The sequence below is a fragment of the Prunus persica genome, chromosome G7 (genome assembly GCF_000346465.2).
Source record: "Prunus persica cultivar Lovell chromosome G7, Prunus_persica_NCBIv2, whole genome shotgun sequence".
NCBI lineage: Eukaryota > Viridiplantae > Streptophyta > Magnoliopsida > Rosales > Rosaceae > Prunus > Prunus persica.
Genome location: NC_034015.1, coordinates 7,538,198 through 7,562,395, shown reverse-complemented (window position 1 = coordinate 7,562,395; position 24,198 = coordinate 7,538,198). Strand labels below are relative to the sequence as shown.

The 24,198-nt window shown below is 38.6% G+C and overlaps 4 protein-coding genes and 1 pseudogene across 4 annotated transcripts; all 5 read right to left on the bottom strand.

Annotated features, from left to right (window-relative positions):
- LOC109950367 (uncharacterized mitochondrial protein AtMg00810-like) lies at window positions 5,382-6,542 on the bottom strand. The gene is made up of 2 exons (XM_020568935.1): window positions 5,894-6,542; window positions 5,382-5,839 (listed from the first exon to the last, which is right to left on the bottom strand). The coding sequence occupies exons 1-2, from the start codon at window positions 6,540-6,542 to the stop codon at window positions 5,382-5,384; spliced, it is 1,107 nt and encodes a 368-aa protein (XP_020424524.1).
- LOC109950366 lies at window positions 6,582-9,524 on the bottom strand. Its single transcript, XM_020568934.1, has 3 exons — window positions 8,762-9,524; window positions 8,411-8,441; window positions 6,582-8,127 (listed from the first exon to the last, which is right to left on the bottom strand). The coding sequence occupies exons 1-3, from the start codon at window positions 9,522-9,524 to the stop codon at window positions 6,582-6,584; spliced, it is 2,340 nt and encodes a 779-aa protein (XP_020424523.1).
- On the bottom strand, window positions 13,170-13,799 carry LOC109950365. Its single transcript, XM_020568933.1, has one exon. The coding sequence runs from the start codon at window positions 13,797-13,799 to the stop codon at window positions 13,170-13,172; it is 630 nt and encodes a 209-aa protein (XP_020424522.1).
- LOC109950364 (zinc finger MYM-type protein 1-like) lies at window positions 14,283-15,119 on the bottom strand. Its single transcript, XM_020568932.1, has one exon. The coding sequence runs from the start codon at window positions 15,117-15,119 to the stop codon at window positions 14,283-14,285; it is 837 nt and encodes a 278-aa protein (XP_020424521.1).
- Window positions 15,680-18,136, bottom strand: LOC18769923 (annotated as a pseudogene).

Genomic DNA, 24,198 nt, shown 5'->3' with positions numbered 1-24,198 from the left:
CATTGGAACAACTTCTGTGAAGCATGTCTCCTCATGAGTTAATAAAATGAGTTATTAAAAAGGATAGAGATGCAATGAATGTTTCAACTATGAAGACAATATACAATGCTAGGATCCGAAATAGAACCAAAGAATTTGATGAGAGAACCAAAATGCAACAATTGCTTACTAAGTTATCCGAACACAATTATATTGAGTGGCATAGGAGATTGCTGAGGCCTCCACTGCTCTACCTAAAAATAAACCAAAGCAAAGCCTCACTGCCTCACTAAAACTAAAACCGAAGAAAAGTACCACTGTAGTGCCAAAAAAAAAAAAGAAACATGGTTGCGTCTAGTTCCATATTGTCTAATTCAAAAAAATTTAAGGTATGTACTATCATGAGTAGGAGCTACATCTTCAACCTCTGTAGTATGCTTAAAGTGATCTTGGGGAGCTGCTCTCTGTCTTCTTGTTGAGCCTGTGGGACGTTGTCTATTAGGTCGAGAAGATGATGCCTCAGTAGTACCTCTGCGAGTCCTCTTCATATCTAAAAACAAACAATATTAAGTACATACTCGGTGACGTATTCGGTAGATGATCACTGAAAAATCGAAACAAATTTGGTGGACTATCATTGAAAAAAGAAAACATATTCGATGGAGTACCACTGAAAAATCGAAATACATTCGGTGGGCATCTTTTGAAAAATGGAAACAAATTCAGTGGACTACCATCGAAATAAGGTAACGATTTCGGTAGTAACCCACCAAAAGTAAAATTAATTTCAGGTTCAAATTTGGTGGACTACCACTGAAGCAATGTAACCATTTCGGTGGTAATCCACCAAAACAAAAATTCAGATTCGTAAAATCAGGTTTGAACCATACACCCACAAAGTTAAATCCATAATTAAAATCAGACTTTGGCTTTTTAAAAGTGAAATTAAACCTAGGCATAATCAACACTTAGAAACATAAATATAGAAATCAAAATTGAAATCAAACCTTTGCTCTTCGAAAGATTTGTGAAAACTTGACAGATTCGTGATGGATGTTTGCGATGGCTGAGGCGATGGTGGTTTGCGACGGGGTGAGGTGTTGGCTATGTTGCAAAGGGGATGGGGTGTGCGGTGGGGCTTGTTGTAAATATGCTGGGGTGTGTTTGCAAGAGGAGGGAATTTTCGAGAAAAGGGGGAGGGATGAGGCTTGATATGGGATGAGGTGGGGTTTGATATCAGATGGGGTGTATCTGAACGGAAAGGGGGGTTTTCAATGGGTGGTGTATGATATGGGATGAGATTTACACAGTAAGTTAGGGAATGGGGTTCTTGGGGGCAATTTAGAAAGAAAAATGGGTTATAATTCGAAATTTTATTAAAATTCAGTGAGATGTAAAGAGATTATGGGGTGCAAAGAGCAAATAATGGGGTTGATATAGAATTTCCCTAAATCAAAACTAATTTATACTAAATCAAATGCAAAACAAAAGGAAGTTTCAATTATATTAAATCAGCTAGTCGACTATGATTCAAATCCTATTTTACCTGTTCATGTCTTGGGAAGGAAACTTCCATTTTTTATTATTTTACTTTCTGATCTTTATTTGTTGACTATCACATAATATTGGTTATATTCATTTTGAACTACCGGGCTTGATATAGTTCGAGTTCGATTGGTTCGGATTGACACAATAAAGGAACTTAACCAAACTTAAATTCATCCTCGTTCAAAATATGAGTTGAGCCGAGCCAAATAAAAACTTGAGCGGCGCTGAGCTCGAGCTTGATACAATCATTTGAACCAAGCTTGACCACATCTGTACGAGCTTTATTTGAGTTTGAGCCGAGTTTGAGCTTCAATAATATCATCCGAGCAGAGATGGAGCAACTTGGTACTTGGTTTGACTCGGCTCATTTACACCTTCATTGTCAACTAGGATTTGAGCATTTTCAAACGTCAATGTTTTTTATTTCATTTTTTAATGGTAAGTGAAACATGTAGTAGAAAAAATAAATCAAATGCCAAATCCCAAATGGTGTTTACATCAAATGTTGTCCTACCCTAATTTTCAAACAACGTGAGATAGGAGTTTTTTAGTCTAGTCTCCATATATAACGTGACGAATTTAAGCATATAAAAGCTCATACGCTCCTAGACTAATTGGCCTATATATTAATCAAGAGTCTCACAATTTTTTGTTTTTTTTCCGCATCAATTACGACCATTGTGGCCAAAGTCTACTCTCATCCAGTGGCTCCTTCCCTGGACCACGACTTACATCCATCGGCTATATACTCTTTTAGATGTGAAAATCTTGGATATTCAAATATAAGTCTTTGGTGACCGGTAGGTTTGAGAATTAATACATATGCAGCAGAGACTTTGAGGGTCTCCATAGCATCCATTAGCGAGCGGATAAGTTATTTGTGGTTTCTTTTTTCTTTCTTTTTTGGGTTTCATTTTGAATGGTCAATAGTCTATATATAAGTCTTAGTATGTGTACATGTGTTTAGTCTTGCACCACTTATTATACTCAACTTCTATACATATGTATCCAATACAGAGTATCCTTAAGGATCATTAATGTCACACAAAAATATATTAAAGACGAAATGTGATAATTCCACAAATCTCAAGGACTATTTGCGATGAAAATAGAAGAACCAAAACTTAATTGTTTACCTGAGAGATTGTTGTATGCAACATCTATAGTCAAATTTCATACTTAAGGAAATTCTCCTGATAACTTGGTGCTTCTCAGAGAAAGGACTATCATGTTTTGCACGTTGCAAATAGAGTGGAATAGTACCATTCAAATGATTCTGAGCAATATACAATTCCAGTACCGTGAACCAATTAACATTACTTTGTGCAAATACATCTTCGAAGTAGAAGAAGCCCTCGGCAATGGCCGCTGCTGAAACCTTCAGTCTTGCAAACATGAGCACAGTTTTGGTGACGAACGCAAGGGCCATTGTGATTTGAAGTTTGAACATAGCTGATTAGACAAAATGATCATTAATTTTCTTAAGATACGTGTTCAGAGAAGGAATATCAGTAACATGATGAGCTTTCAAACGTTGCCATGAGTTCTTGTTTCGTCTTCTTGTTTGGTATTGAATTTATGGCAGCCTAGTTTGTGACTTTATTTTTTAAATAGATAGATAGGGAAAGTGTTCTTAAACAGGAAAGTGGCCCAATGCAATCCTAGTCCCGCAAGGAGTTCAAAACAGGAAATTGAAATAGGATTTGACTCACTCACTCAAATTGAAATAGGAAAGTGGTACGATCGATATGCCGTGTATAAAGAGGGATCAAAGCTTGTGCAAGAACACAAACTTGTTCACACATTACTCAAATTTCTTCATAGGTGTCTTGAGAGATTACAACAGATTTCAGTGAGATTCCAAGTCTTCCTGAGGCTATTCAAATTACGAATTACGTTCCTTGAGTGTATTCAACACTCATGAGAAAATTTGTTTGTTGACATTTAAAAGGTTTTAAAATATCTGATTCTCTCTGCATCTATTCTCCTATACTTTCATACATTCTATACTTTCTATTAGTATATTTGAGCAACGATTCAATGATTTGGAGACATGTATACTTTGTTAATATTGTTCTCCTCTCAATTTAAAATACCCTTTCCAATACTGAAATATGTCTCAAATTTAAAATTTCTTCCCCATTATTAAAATACAGTGACTATATTATGGCGATTGCTTTCACATCACAAAATAAATTAACAATCCTGAGAGACGATGGAAGAAAGGAGAAAAGAATGGATGAAAGGAAAGGAGAGGAGGTAGGGAAGGAGGCCGCCAACCCTCAAAGGGGCGGCGACTAAGACTTTTTTACTTGGAGTTTCTTCATGGAGTGTTTAGGGTTTTCCATTCTCCCATAGAAAATGTATATATACTGAGAATGAGAATGAAATGGAAGTGAGTAATTTGATCAATAGGCTTATGCATAATGATGATGGGCTTATGCATAATGACGATAGGTAATTTTTTTTTTTTTTTTTTTTTGGGGTCTGAATATAGTATTTATAATTCACCTAAATGAACAAACCCATTCGTCATGTCCTTACAAGTAAACCTGTGATGAGTATTTATATTGGAGGAATTAGTTTATTCATCCCAGCTTTTATTTAATAAACAAATCTTTAGCTGGGAACCTGTGTATTTATGCCTATCTATAAATATTCATGTCAAGATGCGTATTTCCATGTAGAAACTGTAGATTAACTAAATATTCTCATTCACTTAATGTAATTATGATTACAATGCTTATATTACATACAAGTAAACGTTATAGGAGTGACAGCTGTACAAGATCTGTTGCAACAGATTTAACAAAAGATAGAGTTGGTTCTAACTAATCACATGAGCTTGACTCAAGTCTTTGACTGAGATGAGTGGCTAGGATTGTTTTCAGTAGTAGCTCTATCAGCCCCCCTCAAGGTGAAGGGTGCAGTGCAAACTGAGAGCTTGGAACAAAGAAACTGAAATCGAGCAGTAGAGAGATACTTAGTGAAGATGTCAGCCAGCTGATATGAGGAGCTCACAAATTTTAAACGAACATAACCAAGAAGAACTAACTCTCGAATAAAATGGTAACCGACCTCAATGTGCTTCGTCCTTGCATGAAAGACCAGGTTTGAAGCCAAGGCCATAGCAGACTGATTGTCACATAACAAAGTTGGTGGGTTAGCAAGGTATAGACCAATATCTCTGAAAAGCTTGGAGATATAGACTAACTCAGCAGCAGCGAGAGCAATACCACGATACTCTGCTTCAGTAGAACTGCGAGCAACAGTGGGTTGCTTCTTAGCAGACCAAGAAATGAGATTGGAACCGAAAAACACACAGTAGCCACTTGTGGACCGGCGATCAATGGGACAACCAGCCCAATCAGCGTCAGAGTAGGCGTGAAGATGAGTGGAACCTTGCTGAAACCAAAGACCATGCTCCAAAGTACCTTTCAAATATCGGAGAATATGCTTAACAACGCCCAAATGAGACTCACGAGGCTGATGCATAAACTGGCAGACTTGATTGACAGTAAAAGCCAAGTCAGGCCAGGTTCATGTAAGGTACTGCAAAGCACCAACAGTGGACTGATAAAAGGTAGGATCGGCTAAGAGGGGACTAGAATTGTCCAATTTAAAGGATCCAAGAGGAGTGGCGCAGGCTTTTCTCAAGAAATAAGGGATTGGCTGAATATTTTCGTTGTATTGATAAAAGTCTACAGACCTGGTTATATATACATTACAATTCCTATTTCTAAGGCTTAGAAGCCGTGATCCACTTTAGGTGGGATTTCACCTAGAACAATACAAGAAAGTAAATATATTACAATATTATTTCCTAATACAACAATATCTCGTAATACTCCCCCTCAAGTTGGAGAGTGAATATCATGAAGACCCAACTTGTCTCGTAGTGTCACAAATTGATCCTTTCCCAAGGCCTTTGTAAACACATCTGCCAGCTGGAAGCGTGTAGGTACATATGAAGGACTAATCATTCTGGCTTGCAATTTTTCTCGAACTATGTGACAATCTATTTCACTGTGCTTTGTATGTTCATGAAAAACAGGATTTGCTGCATTATACAAAGCTGCCTGATTATCACAAAATAATGGCACAGGAACTGTCTGTAGGACCTTTAAACCCTGTAATATGTAGCGCAACCAAGTCAGCTCCAAACAAGTATTAGCCATGGCTCGATATTCTGCTTCAGCTGATGATCTAGAAACATTAGTTTGTTTCTTGGATTTCCATGAGATGAGGGCATTTCCAAGAAAAACACAATATCCTGTAACTGACCTCCTTGTGGCACGACAACCTCCCCAATCTTAATCACAAAAAGCTTTCAAGGCAAGATTGTTAGAGGCAGGAAATAACAAACCTTGACCAGGAGTACCCTTGACATATTTGAGGATCCGTAAGGCAGTATCCCAATGAGGTTTTCGTGGTTGATGCATAAATTCACTCAATGTTCGAATGGAATAGGCTATGTCAGGCCTTGTGACAGTGAGATAAATCAGTCTACCAACTAGTCTTCTGTACTTAGTTGGATCATGCAACAGTGCTCCATCTGTGGGAGTTAGTTTCAAATTCTGTTCCATTGGAAAGTTGTATGGGCGTGCCCCCAGAAGTCCTGAATCTTGCAAAATATCTAGTGCATATTTTCTCTGAGACATAAAAATACCTTTCTTAGAGCGGGAGAATTCAATGCCCAAAAAATATTTCAAATCTCCGAGATCTTTGATGCGGAAGCGTTTCAGAAGGAATGTTTTGAGATGTTCCATTTCCTGAAGATCATTGCCTGTGAGAAGTATGTCGTCAACATAGATAAGTACAGCAGTAAATGAAGTGCCTTGAGCTTTGGTAAAAAGAGAGTAATCAGCCTTTGATTGTTGATAACCAGCTTTCTGAATGGTGTCTGAAAAGGTGGAGAACCAGTTTCTGGAAGCTTGTTTAAGTGCGTAAAGGGACTTGTTGAGCCGACATACAGTGTTCTCCCCCTGTCGGCGAAGACCAGGAGGAGGTTCCATGTAAACCACTTCATTCAAATCACCATGAAGAAAGGCATTTTAAACGTCCAGTTGATGGATGAACCAGTGGCGGGCATCAGCAATAGTGAGTAGACAGCGGAGGGTGGTGAGTTTGGCGGTAGGAGAAAAGGTTTCTTGGTAGTCAATTCCCTCAACCTGAGTGTATCCTTTAGCAACAAGGTGAGCTTTGTAGCGCTCAATGGTGCCATCGGACCTGTATTTGATTTTGTAAACCCATTTGCAGCCGATCGGTTTATGACCAAGGGGAAGAGGAACCAAACTCCAAGTATGATTGTGCTGCAAAGCCTCTAATTCTACAGTCATGGCCTGTTGCCAATTGGGATCAAGGATAGCTTGAGCATATGATGTAGGTTCGGTGTGACTTGAGATGTTAGCAAGAAAAGCAGAATGTGCAAAAGACAAACGGGAGTAGGAAAGAAAGTGAGAAAGTGGATGTCGAGTACCTGATGCAGAACAAAGCGCTGAGGTTGAGTGACCGGCTCGGTTGGACAGGTGGTAATCTTTATGCCAAACAGGGGGTTGCTTAGGACGAAGGGACTGGCGTGGAAGGGGAATAGAAGGAATGGGGTTGGGGGGATGGTTATGCATGAGAGATGATTCGAAAGTGGGTGAAAGAGATGAAGGAGGATCGGCTGGAAGGGGGGACAGGTATGTTGGGACGTGTGAGGGGGGCTGGGGAGACACAGGTCGGATTAGGCTGTCAAGATGGGAGGGCTCGTCAGGCGCGGGTCCATGGGATGACGTGATTGGAGGGGTGTCAGGTGTGGATGGCTGGGTGAGACTCAGTTGGGATGGCTCGAGTGGGGGGCCAGGCTCAGCATGTTGGGTGTGTTGGGTCCAGTGATCAATGTGATCAAGGCCAGCGTGTGAAAGGTGGAGCGGCACAAAAGTGGAAGCTGTGGGGGTGGAAATGTGAGAAAAAGGAAAAGTGTGTTCACAAAACTTGACATCACGACTAACGAGAAATTTCTTAGTCTCTAAATTGTAAAGTTTGTAACCTTTCTGACTAGTGGGGTATCCAACAAAGATGCAACGTTGAGCGCGAGGGTCAAATTTATGAGTAGGGTGGACAATTGTGGCATAACAGAGGCAACCAAAAACTCTCATGTGATCAAATGATGGTGGGTGATTGTAGAGTAGTTCAAAAGGGGATTTGGTGGATAATAGTGGGGAGGGTAGGCGGTTAATGAGATAGACAGCGGTCAAGACACATTCACCCCAGAAAGATAGAGGCAAGTGGGATTGGAAACGCAATGCGCGAGCTACAATGAGAATATGGCGATGCTTGCGTTCAACGACTCCATTTTGTTGTGGAGTGTAAACACAAGTGCGTTGATATTCGATGCCTTGAGTTTGGAAAAAATCTCTCATGGACAAAAATTCAGAACCATTGTCTACCCGAATAGCCTTAACGGTGGCATGAAATTGAGTATGAGCAAAGGTAACAAAAGATTTGAGAATATTTTGTGTTTCAGATTTATGTGTCATCAAAAAGAGCCATGTGCATCGAGTAAAATCATCTACAATGGTAAGAAAGAAATGGGCCCCTGAATGTGTGGGAACTCTGTGTGAACCCCAAATATCACAATGTAACAACTCAAAAGGAGCATGAGTTTTTATTGAACTTAAAGGAAACGGAAGTCTAGTTTGCTTGCCCATGGGACAAACACTACAACTGTCATCAAAAGAGAGAGGACTAAAAGGCAAGAATGAAGACAGTAATTTAAGACGCGAAGGTGACGGGTGTCCAAGGCGCATGTGCCACAAATGGGAGGGATGAGAAACTTGATAAGTGACAGGTGTTTTCTGCAATGGAGACATGTAATAGAGACCACCATGCTGCTTACCCGAGCCAATCATCTTCCCCGTAGCCAAGTCCTGCAAGACACAGAAAGTGGGAAATAGAAGGACACAACAATTTAGAGAGGTAGTAATCTTGCTAGCAGACATAAGATTTAAGCGAAAAGAGAGAACACATAAGACATTATCTAAAGTGATATCTGAATTGAACGGGACTGTCCCAGTGGAAGTGATTTGGACAGAAGACCCAGTGGGTAAATTGACAATTGGTATTTGTGAAGACTTTGTTTGTGTAAAAAGTGTGGGGTCGGACGTGATGTGATCAGTAGCTCCGCTGTCCAAAATCTAAGGTTTGGTGAATACAGAATTAATCGAGGCAATGGGAAATTGAGACAGACCTGTGGCATTAGCATAAGCATGGCTATTACCAGAAGCATTATTTGAATTTATCAGAGAGACAACATGGGCTAGTTGTTGAAGCTGGTTTGCAGAAAGCCCATGGAGAGGGTTCTGTTGAGAGGTTGGCGGATGAGACAATGGTGCCACTGTGGATTGCTGCTGAGCCCTAACTTGGGTTGCGTCTGCTGCGTTGACAGCATGAAAGGATCCTCGCTGACTACGGTTGCTTCCTGGTTTCTGTTTCTGTAGATTTCCTCTATGTCCTTGGTGGTGCCGATTGTTCTGGGGTCCTGTACTGTTGGAAACCCATGTCCCATTTTTGAATTTGCATCGATCCTCAGTGTGGCCATTCTTATCACAATATGGGCAATAAAACTTTAACGTCCGACATTCTTCAATTGTATGGCCGTTCCTGTCACAGTGAGCACAATGTTTGGAATGATTTGAGAAATTGTGAGAGTGGTTCTGTATCGCAGCAGCAATGGAAAAATTTTCTGTGGAACCCGAGGCCATTTGGCGCTGTGTTTCATCTTGAATGACGAGTGAGTAGGCTTGACGAACATTTGGCAATGGCGTCATCATGAGGATGTTGCTACGAGCACCGTTGTAGGTGTCATTAAGGCCCATAAGAAACTGCATCATCCGATCTTCTTCTTTTTGTTCATTATGTGCCTTCATCTGGTTACAGATAAGCAAGGTTTGATATGTCTCCAATTCATCCCAAAGATCTTTGAGTTTTGTGTAATATTCGGAGACTGGCATGGTGCCTTGTGAGAGAGAGGCAATGGACTTCTGTATCTAATATATTGTTGGTGCATTCTTTTGTGAGAATTGGTCTTGGAAATCTTGCCACACTTGATGGGCAGTCTTGGCATGAACGACTGACTTGGCTAGATCAGGCTCCACCGAGTGAGCTAACCATGATAAAATCATACTGTTGCATTGATTCCAGAGAGCATATTTTGTCGGCTGTTCAGTTTTTGAAGGAGGCTTAATGGATCCATTGACAAAGCCAATTTTGTTCTTGGCTGTGAGAGCATGAATCATGGATTTGCTCCAAGATGGATAATTGGTGCCGTTCAATTTTATGGGAACGAGCATGAGGTCGGGGTGATCTGAATGAAAAACAAAGTATGGATGTGATGAATCCATACTGGGATTGGTGTCGCTGGTGCTTGAATGTTTGGAATTGGTTTTTGGTGATGTCTGCTCTTCACCCGTCATGATGGAGGGGTGCTATGGTTTGGGAAAAAAAATCACGTACCAGGATGCTCTGATACCATCTCAAGAAATAAGGGATTGGCTGAATATTTTCGTTGTATTGATAAAAGTCTACAGACCTGGTTATATATACATTACAATTCCTATTTCTAAGGCTTAGAAGCTGTGATCCACTTTAGGTGGGATTTGACCTAGAACAATACAGGAAAGTAAATATATTACAATATTATTTCCTAATACAACAATATCTTGTAATAGCTTTGGCCCCCAAGAAGTCAGTCTTGTGAAGAAGATCATAAGCATACTTGGTTTGATTCAAAAAGAGACCACGATCTGTTCGAGTAACCTGGAGACCAAGAAAGTAGTGTAGAGGACCAAGGTCTTTAACAGGAAATTGAGAGCTGAGATGTTGAATAACTTGCTGGCAGGCAGAAGGAGAAGAGCCAAACACAAGATCAGGTCCAGCTTTAATAAACAAAGAGGTTTCAGCCTGAGAAGACTGAAAGCCTAAACTGATCAAAGCCTAAAACAACTCATCATACCAGGCACGAGTCTCCTATTTTAAACCATATAAAGAGCGATTCAACTTGCAGACAAAGTGAGGTTTCAACGGATCGGTGAAGCCTGGAGGTTGCTCCATATAAACATCCTCGTGAAGGTAGCTATGTAGAAATGCATTACTGACATCTAGTTGATGTAAAAACTAGCCATATTGAACTGCCAAACTAAGCAATAATCGAATTGTAACTGGTTTGGCGATAGGACTAAAAGTCTCATGATAGTCCAACCCTTCTTGCTGATGGAAACCCTTGGCCACAAGGTGTGCCTTAAATGTTAAATCTGTTGACTGAACCATTAGGTTTGCACTTGACCCGATACACCCATTTGCAGCGCTAGCCTACCAAATTATAGCGAGGAGAGCTTGATAATTTGGTGATTTGTGAAACAACTGTTCCCATGGAGATAATACAGAAGCCGAAATGGGCAGCCTATTAATCAGATACAAGGTAGTTTGAAAAGCATCAACCCAATACTTATGTGGTAGACCAGAATCACAGAGAAAAGTGCGAGCAGTTTCCACAATATGCCTGTGTTTCCTCTCAGCAATTCCATTTTGCTGAGGAGTGTGAGGGCAACTCAATTGATGAACAATGCCATGAGTATTAAGAAATTCTTGAAACTGTTTGCTAAGATATTCTCCACCGGAATCACTTCGAAGTGTTGTAATTCAAGCATTCAAAACATTCTCAACTTCAGATTTGAAGATTTGAAAAGTAGAACAAACATCGGATTTTGCGTGAAGAGGATAAAGCCAACTATATTTGGTGAAATCATCAACGAACAATACATAGTATTTGTAACCTGAGGAAGACTCAACGGGACTTGGACCCCAAACATCAGAGAAAATGAGCCCCAAAGGCTTACTAGACACAGACCCTTAAGACAGAAAAGGTAATCTAGTTGCTTGGCCAAGAACACAAGCAGAACATGGCATAGAAGCAGTAGCAAGACTAGTAACTTGCAAGTTATTCCTATTTACAATAGTCTGAAGCATCGACTGAGGTGGATGTCCCAACCTTTTGTGCCAAGTAGAAAAAGAGGCCTTGCACACGAAGTAAGCAGTAGGTGTAGCAGATGGAAGAGTAAAGGAAGCTTTGATTGAGGAGGAACAGTAGATAGGATAGAGACCATTCTCAACAGGGCCCTGACATAGCATCCGCTGTGAAATGTTGTCCTTGATGGAGAAACCATATTCATCAAGAGTCAGTGAGCAATGATTGTCACGCACAAATTGAAAGACATAGAGAAAGTTATGGGCAACATTAGGAACATGCAACACATTTTGCAGATTAAAGGAAGCATGAGGAGTATGCATGATAGCAGATCCAACATGATGAATTTGCAAAGATTTTCCATCACCAATACGCAAAGACTCAGGGGAATGATTGGAAAGATGGCCAAGATCAGAAGTAACATGGCTTGAGGCTCGAGAGTTAGCAAGCCAAACAATGCCAGAGGGACTTGAGGTAGTAGATTGAGGCATAGTGGACTGAGCAAAATGAGCAGTAGGAATAGTAAATTGGGCAGGAATCTGAGTAGCATTATAAGAGAGATTTAGGTGTTGGCGGCACGTGAGAGCAGAATGACCTTTCTTGTCACAAATTTGGCACACCAAAGGGCGATCAACAGAGGAATATGGGAAGAAGGAGCCGAAAGAAGAACTGTGATTAGGTGTTGGTAAAATGCCTCGTCCAAAGTTGTAAGGTCGAGCAACAAAGGTGTTGGTGGAAGGGGAACTAGCGGAAAATTGATGGTGTCCACGACCACGACCATGAGATTGCCAAGGCTTGAACGATTTGTCATTACCAGCAGTAGCTGCATAGGCATGAAAGGGGGCCTGAGAATATGTACGAGCTTGCCGCTTAAGAATCACAGCTTCACGACTAAGAAGTAGGCCATGAAGTTCATCTGAAGTAACAGGTTCAAGGAGAGCCTCAATAGACGTAACAAGAGGATCATACTCCTCAAGAAAGCCTCCAAGAATGTGGGCCACAATCACTGGCGGACCCATGAATTTTTCAACGGAGGTGCAATTTTTAAAAGATAAGAGCTCAACAAAAAAAAAAAAAAAAAAGGGCAAGAAAGAAAGGAAAACAACCAAACATCCTTATCAATTAACCTACAATTGTTGCCGACGAGGTTTCATATCATGAAAACGTCGCATTATATTTGCATTACTAATACAAGAAAAAACATCTTTCTCAATGTAAACAACAAGCTATCACTCAACCATTGATTCTCCATTTTGTTACGCAATGGTGTTTTCACAATATTCATAGCTGAAAAAGCTCTCTCAACTGAAGCAGTTGCAACGGATAAAACTAAAGCCAATATAAGAAATAAATACACATAGTTTACTCCTTCATATATTCACCAATTTTTCGGCCAAATCAGTAATTCTGTTCAATGATGAAAACTCTGTGCTGCTCTGCATATCAACAATATAAAGCCCAAGTTGATCTTCAAGCTTCATGAGGTCTAGGTCATTAAATTCTTGAGGGTAAAATTTAGTAAAACGAAGTATTTTTTGTTTGTCAAAAGCTGCAAAATTATAAGCCGGACTCAAACATGCCGTACAAGGAAGCAATTCAGCATTTACCTCAGTGAAGCGATTATTCAATTCCACTAGTTGCTTATCAATGATAGTAAGAGGTCCACGCGATAATAATGGCGGTTTGTGATTTTCTGAGCTTTACGTCTTGATCTCCCTTGTGGTACAAATAAATCATCTATGTTAGGAACGTCACTATCATTGTTGCCACAAAATATTGATACTTCGCAAAGCAAATCATCAAAGTCATCATCCCTTACGGATTGTAGCTTTTGCTTACATCTTTGGACCAACATCATCGCATTCACAATATCTTGATCTTTCTTTTGTAATGCCTTTGACAAATTATTTGTGATTCCCAATATAAATCTCATCAAATATAGGTGAAACACAAAGTCAAAAGTTTGTATTTCTTTCAACAACCTATTTGCTTCACCTAAATTATCTTGGTTGACATCATCAACAATCCATTCAAGCACCTTCACCACAGGATGAAAAATAGTATTAACACTAAGTAAAGTATCATAATGTGAGTTCCAACGTGTATCACAAGGACGTTTGAGAGTAGTTTCTTGATTTAACCCTCGCCCCGTTTCAAGATCATCAATTTCAAGAGCTTTCATAATATCTTTTTGTTGTTGCTCTCTAAGTGCATCACGACGCTTACACGATGCTCCAATAATATTAACGACACTACTAGCCATTGTGAAGAAAGTAGCAATGTTTTCATTTCCCTTTGCACGGCTACAAGAGCTAGTTGTAGTTGATGTGCAAAACAATGGACATAATATGCTTGTAGATATTCTCTCAAAATTTGTGTTTTAAGACTATTGAGCTCACCTCTCATATTACTAGCGCCATCATACCCCTGTCCTCGTAGCCTAGACATGCTCAAATTTGTTGAAGAAATCAACTGCTCAATTGCCTCTTTCAATATGCTACTAGTCGTATCAGAGACATATTAGACACGCATAAACCTTTCAATTACTTGCCCTTTTTTGTTCATATAACGTAACACCACCGCCATTTGCTCTCTTATTGAAATATCACGTGATTCATGTACCAATATAGAAAAGAATGCATCGTCCATATCACTGATAATTGCATCAATGGTTTTAGCGGCACAAGAATTGACAAGTTCTTTTTGAATTTTAGGAGCACTATGCTTGAGATTCCTTGGAGCGTTCTCAAACGCAACGGCACGAAACTTTCTCATCATGATCGGCAAGAAATTGCAAAAGCTCCACATAATTATCCTTATTGCTAGATGTTTCGCTTTCAACATGACCACGAAAAGGAAGACCTTGTCGCAATAAATATCTAGTGCAATCAAGTGCGGCAGTTAATAGAATGCGATAATTACTACGAGCTTGGTCTGTCTGCTTGATCACAATGGTTTCAACGTGTTGCTTCTGATTCATTAAATCTGTACAATGTTGTGTAGCTTTATTGTGAAGACTTCCAACTTGTCCAACATGGTCCCTAAAATTCTCAGGTCCCTTCCTCCAATTTTTAAACCCTTTCTCAGTGAAGACATCGCTTCCAGCCTTTCCTTGTTTATCAAAGTAGCATTTAAAAAGATAACAATGAATACAAAATGCAGCATCTTTTTCTTTACTATACTCCAACCAAACAAACGAATCAAACCATTTCACAAGAAAACGTCGATTACTCTCCCCCATAAGTGTTTGAGGCATGTCATTTTGGCTTTTAGGCTGACAAGGACCCCTTTGCAGATAGGCTCTTCGGATTTGTTCTTGAAAATTGGGATCATAATAAGTCATTGGAGGTCTAAGTCTAGGGTCTGTAGGAAGATTAGCCAATATTTCATCAAACTCAGTGACCTCCGATCGTTTTGGACTACTCAAATTATTCAAGGGAGGATGTGAAGTAGATGGATTATTTGAACTAGCCGGATTATTTGAGGAAAGGTTGGAACTAGCCGGATTATTTGAAGGAGGGTTGGAACTAGACGGATTATTTGAAGGAGGATTTAAACTCTTTCTCTGAAAGTACCGTTCCATAACTGTACAATAAAAATAAAATAAGGATTTTATATTTATTACTATGACTAATTGACTATAATTTATCAATTAAATAAATAAATCACTATCAAATTATCAAAAATAAACAAATTAAAATTAATTATACCTGGAATAACGTGTCACGTAACCTCTTTCTCCTCGAGTTTGCTACTTATCTTACTAATACAGAGAGAGCTAAATAAGAAAAAAAAATTATTAAAAAAAGAATAAACAAAATTGGCGTTTGCTCAAGAAAAAAAAAATGCATTCGACTTACTTTGGATTGGTGTACTCAAGAAGGAAAAAAACACAGCAATCTTGTGATGCACACACACTTTGATGAAATTGGGTGATGTTAAATTGGTTTTTCGTAAAGAGAAATCTCAATCCTACTTAATTAAGGAATTCCCAAAACCCAATTGAATAAAGAGAACTCCCAATTAAAACCCAATTAATTAAGGAATTCTAAAAGCCCACAAAAAGCCCACGAATTACAGCATCAGTTTCCCTTTTTTTCTTTTTATTTTAATTTAAAAACCCTGGACCCAAACGACGTCGTTTTGGCCAGGCTTCGTTAAAAAAAAAAAAAAAAAAACTCACGTGCAGCGCGCATCAGCAGCAGCGGAGAGTGGTTTGCACATTTCATCGAACATGTGGTGTGCGTCATTGGTCTGAAGCAGAGGTGCAACTCCAACATCTGTAATGGAGTTTTTTGGCGACCGGAGGTGCACTGCACCTCCTTGCTCCTGCACAGGTCCGCCACTGCTCTTCCAAATCAACCAGGATTTGTGATAATGGACTCTTCTGGACCACATATGAAGAAATCTGAAGCACTACTTCTCTGTCATTGAGCCAACTCACTGCAAATGCAGAAGCAGATAACGAGCTAAAAGCTGCACTTCTGCTTTGCTTCTCATTGTAAATTGGATCTCCTTGCTGCTGCAACCTACGAAGTCTTGATAACAGTTCTTCCTTTTTCTGAATCAGTCCTTTCACGTGCTATTGCAGCTCCGGTATGTATTTCACGGCCCGTGAAATTGCGGTTGGATTGCTTAGTTTTTTTTCTGCACTACATGTTAAGAGTGAATTCCACGTTCGGGAATTAAAGCCTGGCCTATCTTGGGACCTGGAATTTGGATTGGATACTCATATTCTAATACATGTATTTTGTGTACGCAAAGTTGACAACTCTATAAGAACTAAGATTAAAACACTACAACAATTTGCAATAAATAATTGATCAGTGTGTGTACATACCATTTGATCTGGTGCTGGAAACAAGGAACGAAGAGTGGAATATAAAGTGTTGATCTTTTTGCGACGTTCGCGCTCACTGGCATTGTGGTTAAGCTTCTTAACCACCTTGGAGTCGCCGCCGCCGCACATAGGCGAAGACAGTGTGAACTCAAACTGATCAACTTGTTGATGAGGAGAAAGACAATGAAGAAATGACTCCGCAGATTCGTTGCCTTCATTGATCATCATCATGTGGTTGTGGTTTATGGAATTTTCCTCTATGGCCAGTCCAAAGGTGAAAGGAGACAATGCCATGGTGATGTGGTTGGGCTTGATGTTTCTGATAGAGCTACTACTGAAAACAATCCTAGCCACTCATCTCAGTCAAAGACTTGAGTCAAGCTCATGTGATTAGTTAGAACTAACTCTATCTTTTGTTAAATCTGTTGCAACAGATCTTGTACAGCTGTCACTCCTATAACGTTTACTTGTATGTTATATAAGCATTGTAATCATAATTACATTAAGTGAATGAGAATATTCAGTTAATCTACATGGTATCACGAGCCTAACGTCTCACGACTTCTCCCTTTGGTTCCCTTTCTCGTCGTTTATTGCCTTTTCTCGCTGTCCAAACACTCCTTTCTCTGCCCTAAGCTCTTTTGTCATGGCAGCTTTTGATCTTCGTCCTTCACTCTCCACCACAAATCCTCCCTCTTCTCACATTTCGATTTTGGATCTTCCCTCCTCTCACATTCCGATCTCGGATCCTCCCTCGTCTCACATTCCGATGTCGGATTCCTCTTCATCGATCACTGTTTCTTCAATTATGGTGCAAAATATTGCTGGAATGGTTCTGATTAAACTCAAAGGCTGGCAATTATCTTCTATGAAAGAATCTTTTCCTTTTGGTGCTGCGCAAATACAAGCTTTTGGGGCTTATCACTGGATCGGAGCCTCCTCCACCTCAGACTATTTCGACTTCAGCTGGTCTCTCTGTTGTTAATCCTGCATTTGATCTCTGGTATGATCGTGATCAGAGTGTCATGATTTGGCTCATTTTGACTCTCTCCGAAGATCTTCTCACCCACACCGTCGGTGTGGAATCCTCACGTGATATGTGGCTTCTTTTGGAAAAGCGATTTGCTGGTGTCTCTCGCACCAATATCCATCAACTGAGGTCTCGTTTGCAATCGATTACGAAAGGTGACTCTTCCATGACGACTTATCTTCACAGTATTAAAGAAATTGCTGACGTTTTGGCTGCTGTTGGTCAACCTCTCTCTGAATCTGACATTGTGGCCAGTGGCGGACCTGTGTACTCCAAACCTCTCTCTTAGCAGGGTGTACTCCAAACCGCTAGCCCAAACTCCTATCCTAGGTATAACACCCTATTTGGAACCACTTTTGTTTTTGGACCTACCTCGAAAAATGATGGGAAGTGGCCGGAATCTCATCCCCAAATCCTGCCAAATTTTGGGTTACAAATCGAGTTGCCTACACTAGAAATTGATTAAATCCTACCCAACCATCAACTAGAACACATTGAAAGGATAGAAAAACATACCAAATTCGAAGAAAATGGTGGCCGTAGGTGTCCGAACGAGCTCCACGAAATTCAGTCAAAAACTGTCCAAACCGCCCTGTTTCGTGGCGGTTTCCGGACACCACGATGGCGGATCGAGGCTGAGATGGGTGTGACTGGAAAAGGGAAGTATGGTGGTTCTAACGGGACCAGTCTTCCTTTAATTGGTGGTCGGAGTTGAGAGATATCACCTTTGGAAGTCAGCTGGTCGAGCTCCCAAACTGCAGAAAATCTGGGTTTTAAAAAAACTGAACTTCGAATTATTTACGGTTATGCCACTGAACTTCTTTTAATTGTCATTTCTTCGTTACAATCCCAATTCGAGTCCACTATGTGTCTACGGACTCGTTTCGATGTGCTCTACACAATGGTCCAATCAAAATTTCTAAATTCCTTCCCAAACTTAAAATGACATTTTTGCCCCTTCTTAATATTAAATAATATTTTAATTTCTCAAAAACCTTAATTAATTCAAATCCTTTTGTTTTAATGTTTATTTCAATTTATTCCTCATTTAAATTTATTCTTACTTTAATTATTTTAACACTTTTTGGACCAAGATGTAACAATTTTACCAAAGTCTCCCCGGTCAACAAGTCACCATTTTCTCTAATAATTCATTATAGGGGCAAAATTATGTTTTCTAAGAATAAATTAAAAACTAAAAATTAATTTAGGATCGGGTTGTTACAATAAGGGTGGTGGAGGTGGGGGTGGTGGAGGTGGCAGTGGCAGTTATGGTGAAGATGCTAGCAGTGGTTATGAAGGTGGTGACGATGGGACTGATAGTGGGGGTGGTAGTGGTGATGGAGGTGAGGGTAAGGGTGGTGGCCGTGGCTGTGATGGTGGAGGTGGTGGCGATGGCAGTGATGGTGCTGACAGTAGTGGTGGTGACGATGGGGGTGATGGTGGGGCTGGTAGTGGAGGCGGCTGTGGGTGGTGGTGTAGATGGCGGTGGTGGTGGTGGCGGCGACGACAATGACTGTGGTGGTGGTGGTGGTTGTGGTTGTGGTGGAGGGGACGACGACTATGGTGATAGTCATGATAAGATGGTGGTAGTAGAAGTGGCGAAAAAACGTATTTTGAGAATAAAAATAATATATCTATCAAAATTTCTAGGGAGAAGCAAAAATTTGTCATGGCTTAAAATTAGTATATTATCAAACGAAATCCATCACTTTTTATATTTCCTTTAAAATCAATGAGTTTTTGAATACACCCAAACTTTTATGAAGTATTTTCAAGTCGTGATTGAATACATCCAAATTTGAATGGAATTTAAAAAGTGTGAATTGAATACACCTAGAATTGAATAGACTTCTATAAAATCGTGATTGAATACACCTAAACTTTTAAACTTCTTTAAAATCTTTTAAAATCTAAATTGAATACACCCCCCTTAATGTCGAGAAATTATAGAATGGTATTGTACTATCACGTCAGTTAGTAGTACTTCTATTCAAAATGTGCCTATGTGTCATTTTAAAAAATTATAGTGTTTTTTTTACAGCTGGCCTTTTGCCCTCTAGAATAATATTTAAAAAACAAAAGAACCAAAGACGCCGGAAACCAACTCCCACGACCACCCAAATCTTCCTACCTTGCACTGCCAACCACCCAACCCAATCGCCCAAGGGTTTTGGTTGGCCACCTGCTTAATCTAAAAAAAGAACCACATAAAGAAATTACTGGAAATAACAAAAATTGATTATTCCCTTTGTGGTTTCTATACAAATGATTATCAACAAACCCAAAAGAAATAACCAGCACACTTCAGAAACCTGTTGAGTCCCTAAATCAGCTTGCTTTCTTAATTTTTATTTTCTTAATCCATGGACTATTGGGTTGGGTGGAAGAAGTGCGAGGATGGGGATTGGGTTGTGGTGGGAGGTGGTTTCCCGCGGCTTCCTTTGGTTCTTTCTTTTTTAAAATTAAAAAAAAATTATAAATATATATACTAAAACTGAATCCAACGAGTTACTATTCCTAAACTGTAGCTTTGGAATAGTGAAATGACGTTTGTGCCCCTACTTAACTGGTTGCCCTCTTAATTATGTTGACTAATGAATAGTACAATGGCCTTTTTGTCCTGATGCATGGCGACATAACCCTTTTGCCTGATCGCTTCTTTTTGGAGAAACCAAAGCCGCTTCATCAAAGAGAAGTGAGAGAGAGAGGCCTCAGAGATCATAGTCGTCTTCTCCAATTCTCAGACATGGGTACTTTCAAGGCCTCAAAGATCATAGTCGTCTTCTCTAATTCTTCATCTCATTTCATCTGCTCTTCGTTGGTTCAGCCATCTTTCATCCTCTATCCAACGTTCGTTTGAGTGATTTTTGATCTGCGAGTTCTTCCATCGTTTCTCTTCAGGTTTGAATCCCCTCAATTTTTTAACAGATTAATGATTTGGTGATGGGTTTTTGAGCATGCTGTTGAATCCTTTGGTTCCTTGCCCAAATTGATTCTGCTGCTTTGATGATCTGTTGTAGTTATTATTGTTGTAGTTATGATGATAGGTTTAGATGTTTACAATATCTGAGCATGTTGGTGAATCCTTTGAGTCTTTTGGTAATTGGGTACTTGAGAACTCCCAACATGGGTTCCTGGCTTTTTTTGTTTTTGTTTTTTTGTTTTTGACTTTCACATCGTTTATGTTTTTGACTTTCACATTGTGGGAAAACATACAAAAAGGAACAAAAAGTTAAAAAGGGAATCTAAGATTCAAAAACTTTTATGTTTTTATTCTTTGTTTTAGAAACACTTGCTTTCGTCCCCAACAAAAACAATCAATTCATCAGCTGTTGATGGGTTACTCTATATTGTGTAATAATCTATTGTTGTTAATATTAGTTTTATTTCTTTATTATTTTCTATTTTTATGTTCATGTGTTTTTATATTAATTTTGTGTAGTATATATATATATATATATATATATATATATTTGGTGATTTCATGTTAGAGATATTAAAAACTATCTCAGCAGCTTTTTGATGTGGTTTGCTGCCAATATATGAACATGAATGAACATGTATAAGATAAAGAGAGAGTGAGAGACCAAGATGATGAGGATGTTAATGACTGCTAGAGAGAGAAAAACAGAGGAGAATAGTATTGTATAGAGGTTTTTCTCATTGAAATTATGATTTAGATATGTGGTACGACTGATTTTTCATTGAATTGATGAACTGAGTATATGTTATATTAAAGATTTGACTATGGTTATGAACCGGGCATGTTCAAGATTTAGTACTTTTAAAATCAAATGTATGAACTTCGCATCCATTATACTTTTTTTTGTTAACCGAAATTTTGTAATGGCATTGTCGGATGACACTGATACTTAACAAGATAAGAAACCATTTACCAAATTTATAGCAACAAAATCAACACCCCTTGATTTGATTTTGTCGAAGCTCAAGTGTTTTGGCTTAATTCTCTATACCTATTTAATAATTGTCACAATTGTTCTGATTTTGTTTTCAATTGGTATAATAGATTGAGTTTATACTTTTGTCCATTAGATTAATAGATGCTTGATGTATCTAGACTGTTGTTTGTCATGTTTTATTTTTTAACTTGATTATGTCATAATATTATTGCCCTCGCTCAAATATTTCTATTTATATACACTAATACCTACTATTTTCCAAATTTATCCCAACATAGTCAAAACCTATACAGAGGAGGAGAAAGAACGTAAGCCACCTGTACAGTAGAGCTAGCAAGACCTAGATCCCCTTCCACCACCAAATACCGTATATATAAACACCACATATTTTGATGTTTTTATAATTGCTTGATCTATTAAAATATGGCCAATATTTTCACATAACAAGCATCACATAAAACATGTTATTAGTTTATTTTTTGTAACTTAAGCTTGCTAAACTAAGCATCCTATCACTATTTAGATCTCCATGTTTATATAAATAGTATAATTTTTCCTGCATATTTTCACGACTTTATACACGTTTCACATGATTTCAAAATCCGCAACATCGTGCGGGCACATTACTAGTCTTATTCTAAAGTTAAAAGAAAGTATTAAATCTACACTACTACAAAAAAGCAAAAAGATGACGGTAAATCACCGTCGTGTATTCGGTTTTTCAATGGTCGTGGAATCCACCGTCATCTTTTCCCTCATAAACCACGACGCTAAATCACCGTCGTTGTTAAAATATACAACGTCATCAACAAATACAAAACGACGTCTTTGTACTGCAAAAAGATCTAAAAAAGCAGTCGAGGATGAGAATAGACGACCAACTCTCTAAAAAAACCGTCGTTAAAAAGGAAAAATATGACACATATTAAGAGAACAAGGCCGCAAGATAGACATACAACGACGAAAATAAAAAAACGACGCCGTTAAATATCATTTTCACGACAATAAAAAATTTGACGTCTTTAAATACATTAGAAGACGACGTTATTGATACCTACTACGTCGCATATATAAAAACAGCCGTCGTAAAATTAATTTTCCACTTCGATTTTTCGATAAAAGATGACGTGGAAATAGTTGTCAGTGTCATTATTTACGACGTATGTATTTATAGAGTAGACGTTGAAAAACGAAACAACGTCGGTTACAAATATATGAGAGTCGTATTACAAAATTTATACGTCATATTTTCAGAAACAAACAACGACGATAAATATTAGACGTTTGTTAAATAAAACAACGTCGGAAAACAATAAAAACAGACGTGTTTAGTCTGCTAAAAGTTCTAGAAAATAGTCGAGGATGAGAATAGACGACCAACTCAAACAAATCACCGTCGTTAAAAAGGAAAAATATGACACATGTTAAAAGAACAAGGCCGCAAGATATACATACAACGACGACAACTAAAATACTACGCCGTTAAATATAATTTACACGACAAGAAAAAATATGACGTCTTTAAATACATGAGAAGACGACGTTATTGAAATATACTACTTCTCTTATTTACAAACAACCGTCGTGAAATAAATTTTCCACTTCGATTTTTCTAAAAAAGATGACGTGGAAATAGTTGTCAGTGTCATTATTTACGACGTATGTATTTATACAGTTGACGTTGAAATGCGAAACAACATCGGTGGCATTTATATAGTCGACGTTGTATTTATATCTATCATCATTACTCACGACGCACTTAATAATATAGACGACGTTGAACTTCTAAACAACGTCGGTTCCAAATAAATGAGAGCCGTATTACAGAACATATAGACGGCGTCGATTATGATGAGAGCCGTATTACAAATAACGTCGTTTAATTGTTATTAGACGGCGGTTATAATGAATTTCCGTCGGAATTCATTTCGTTCCTCTTCGTTTATAAAAGAACTTGCGACGTGGAAAATGTATGATGACGTCGTATTTTTTAACGTTCAGATTATATATCTCGTTTTTTAGACGTCGGTATTATGGGATTGGAGTCGTGTTATTTTGAATTACATGGCGGTTCTTAATCCTTCCCCGACGTGATATCCTGAATAATTGCTTCACAATAGCGTCGTGGTTCTTCATTGTTACGTTGCTTTAAGACGTCGGTAAATATGCTGAATAACTGGTTCACAATAACGTCGTGTTTTATTTGAACGTAGAAAGTGAAGAAATCACATTACAATATATTACAAAATTAATGTCATACACTGCCAATTACATAAGCATCATTCAATCCATATATCTTCACACCCATCTCGAATATTTTGACCGCCTAACTCACCCACCAGTTCATCAAATGTGTCAACATTTGACATCCCTCTAGTAAATGGCTCACACTCAATTATCACATCACCTAAGACTTCATCACCAATAACATCATTATATTCTCTATTAGGCATTTATGAAAAAACCGTCGTGTATAAGTAATACAACGACGGTAGTTTAAAAAAACCGTCGTGTAATCGTCGTCGTATGCCTTAAAATTCGTCGTGTCTCAGTTTATTTTCAAGAACACAAAACCCATTAAGAACACAACATATATATGAAACCAAGCAAGAAACCAACATATACATGAAACCAAGCATGAAAACAATAAATCCATTCCCAATTCAACATAACATAGGGTGATTAAAAGATACGACAAAATTAAATCCATTCCCAATTCAACATAACAGATAATGTAATCCATGAACCCATTAAACAGAAAATCCATGAACCCATACCTATAAGCACATTATTAACAGATCGCAAAGCATACACATAAAACCCTTTAACAAAACAACCTAATATCATTCAATGAATTTACAAGGGAAAG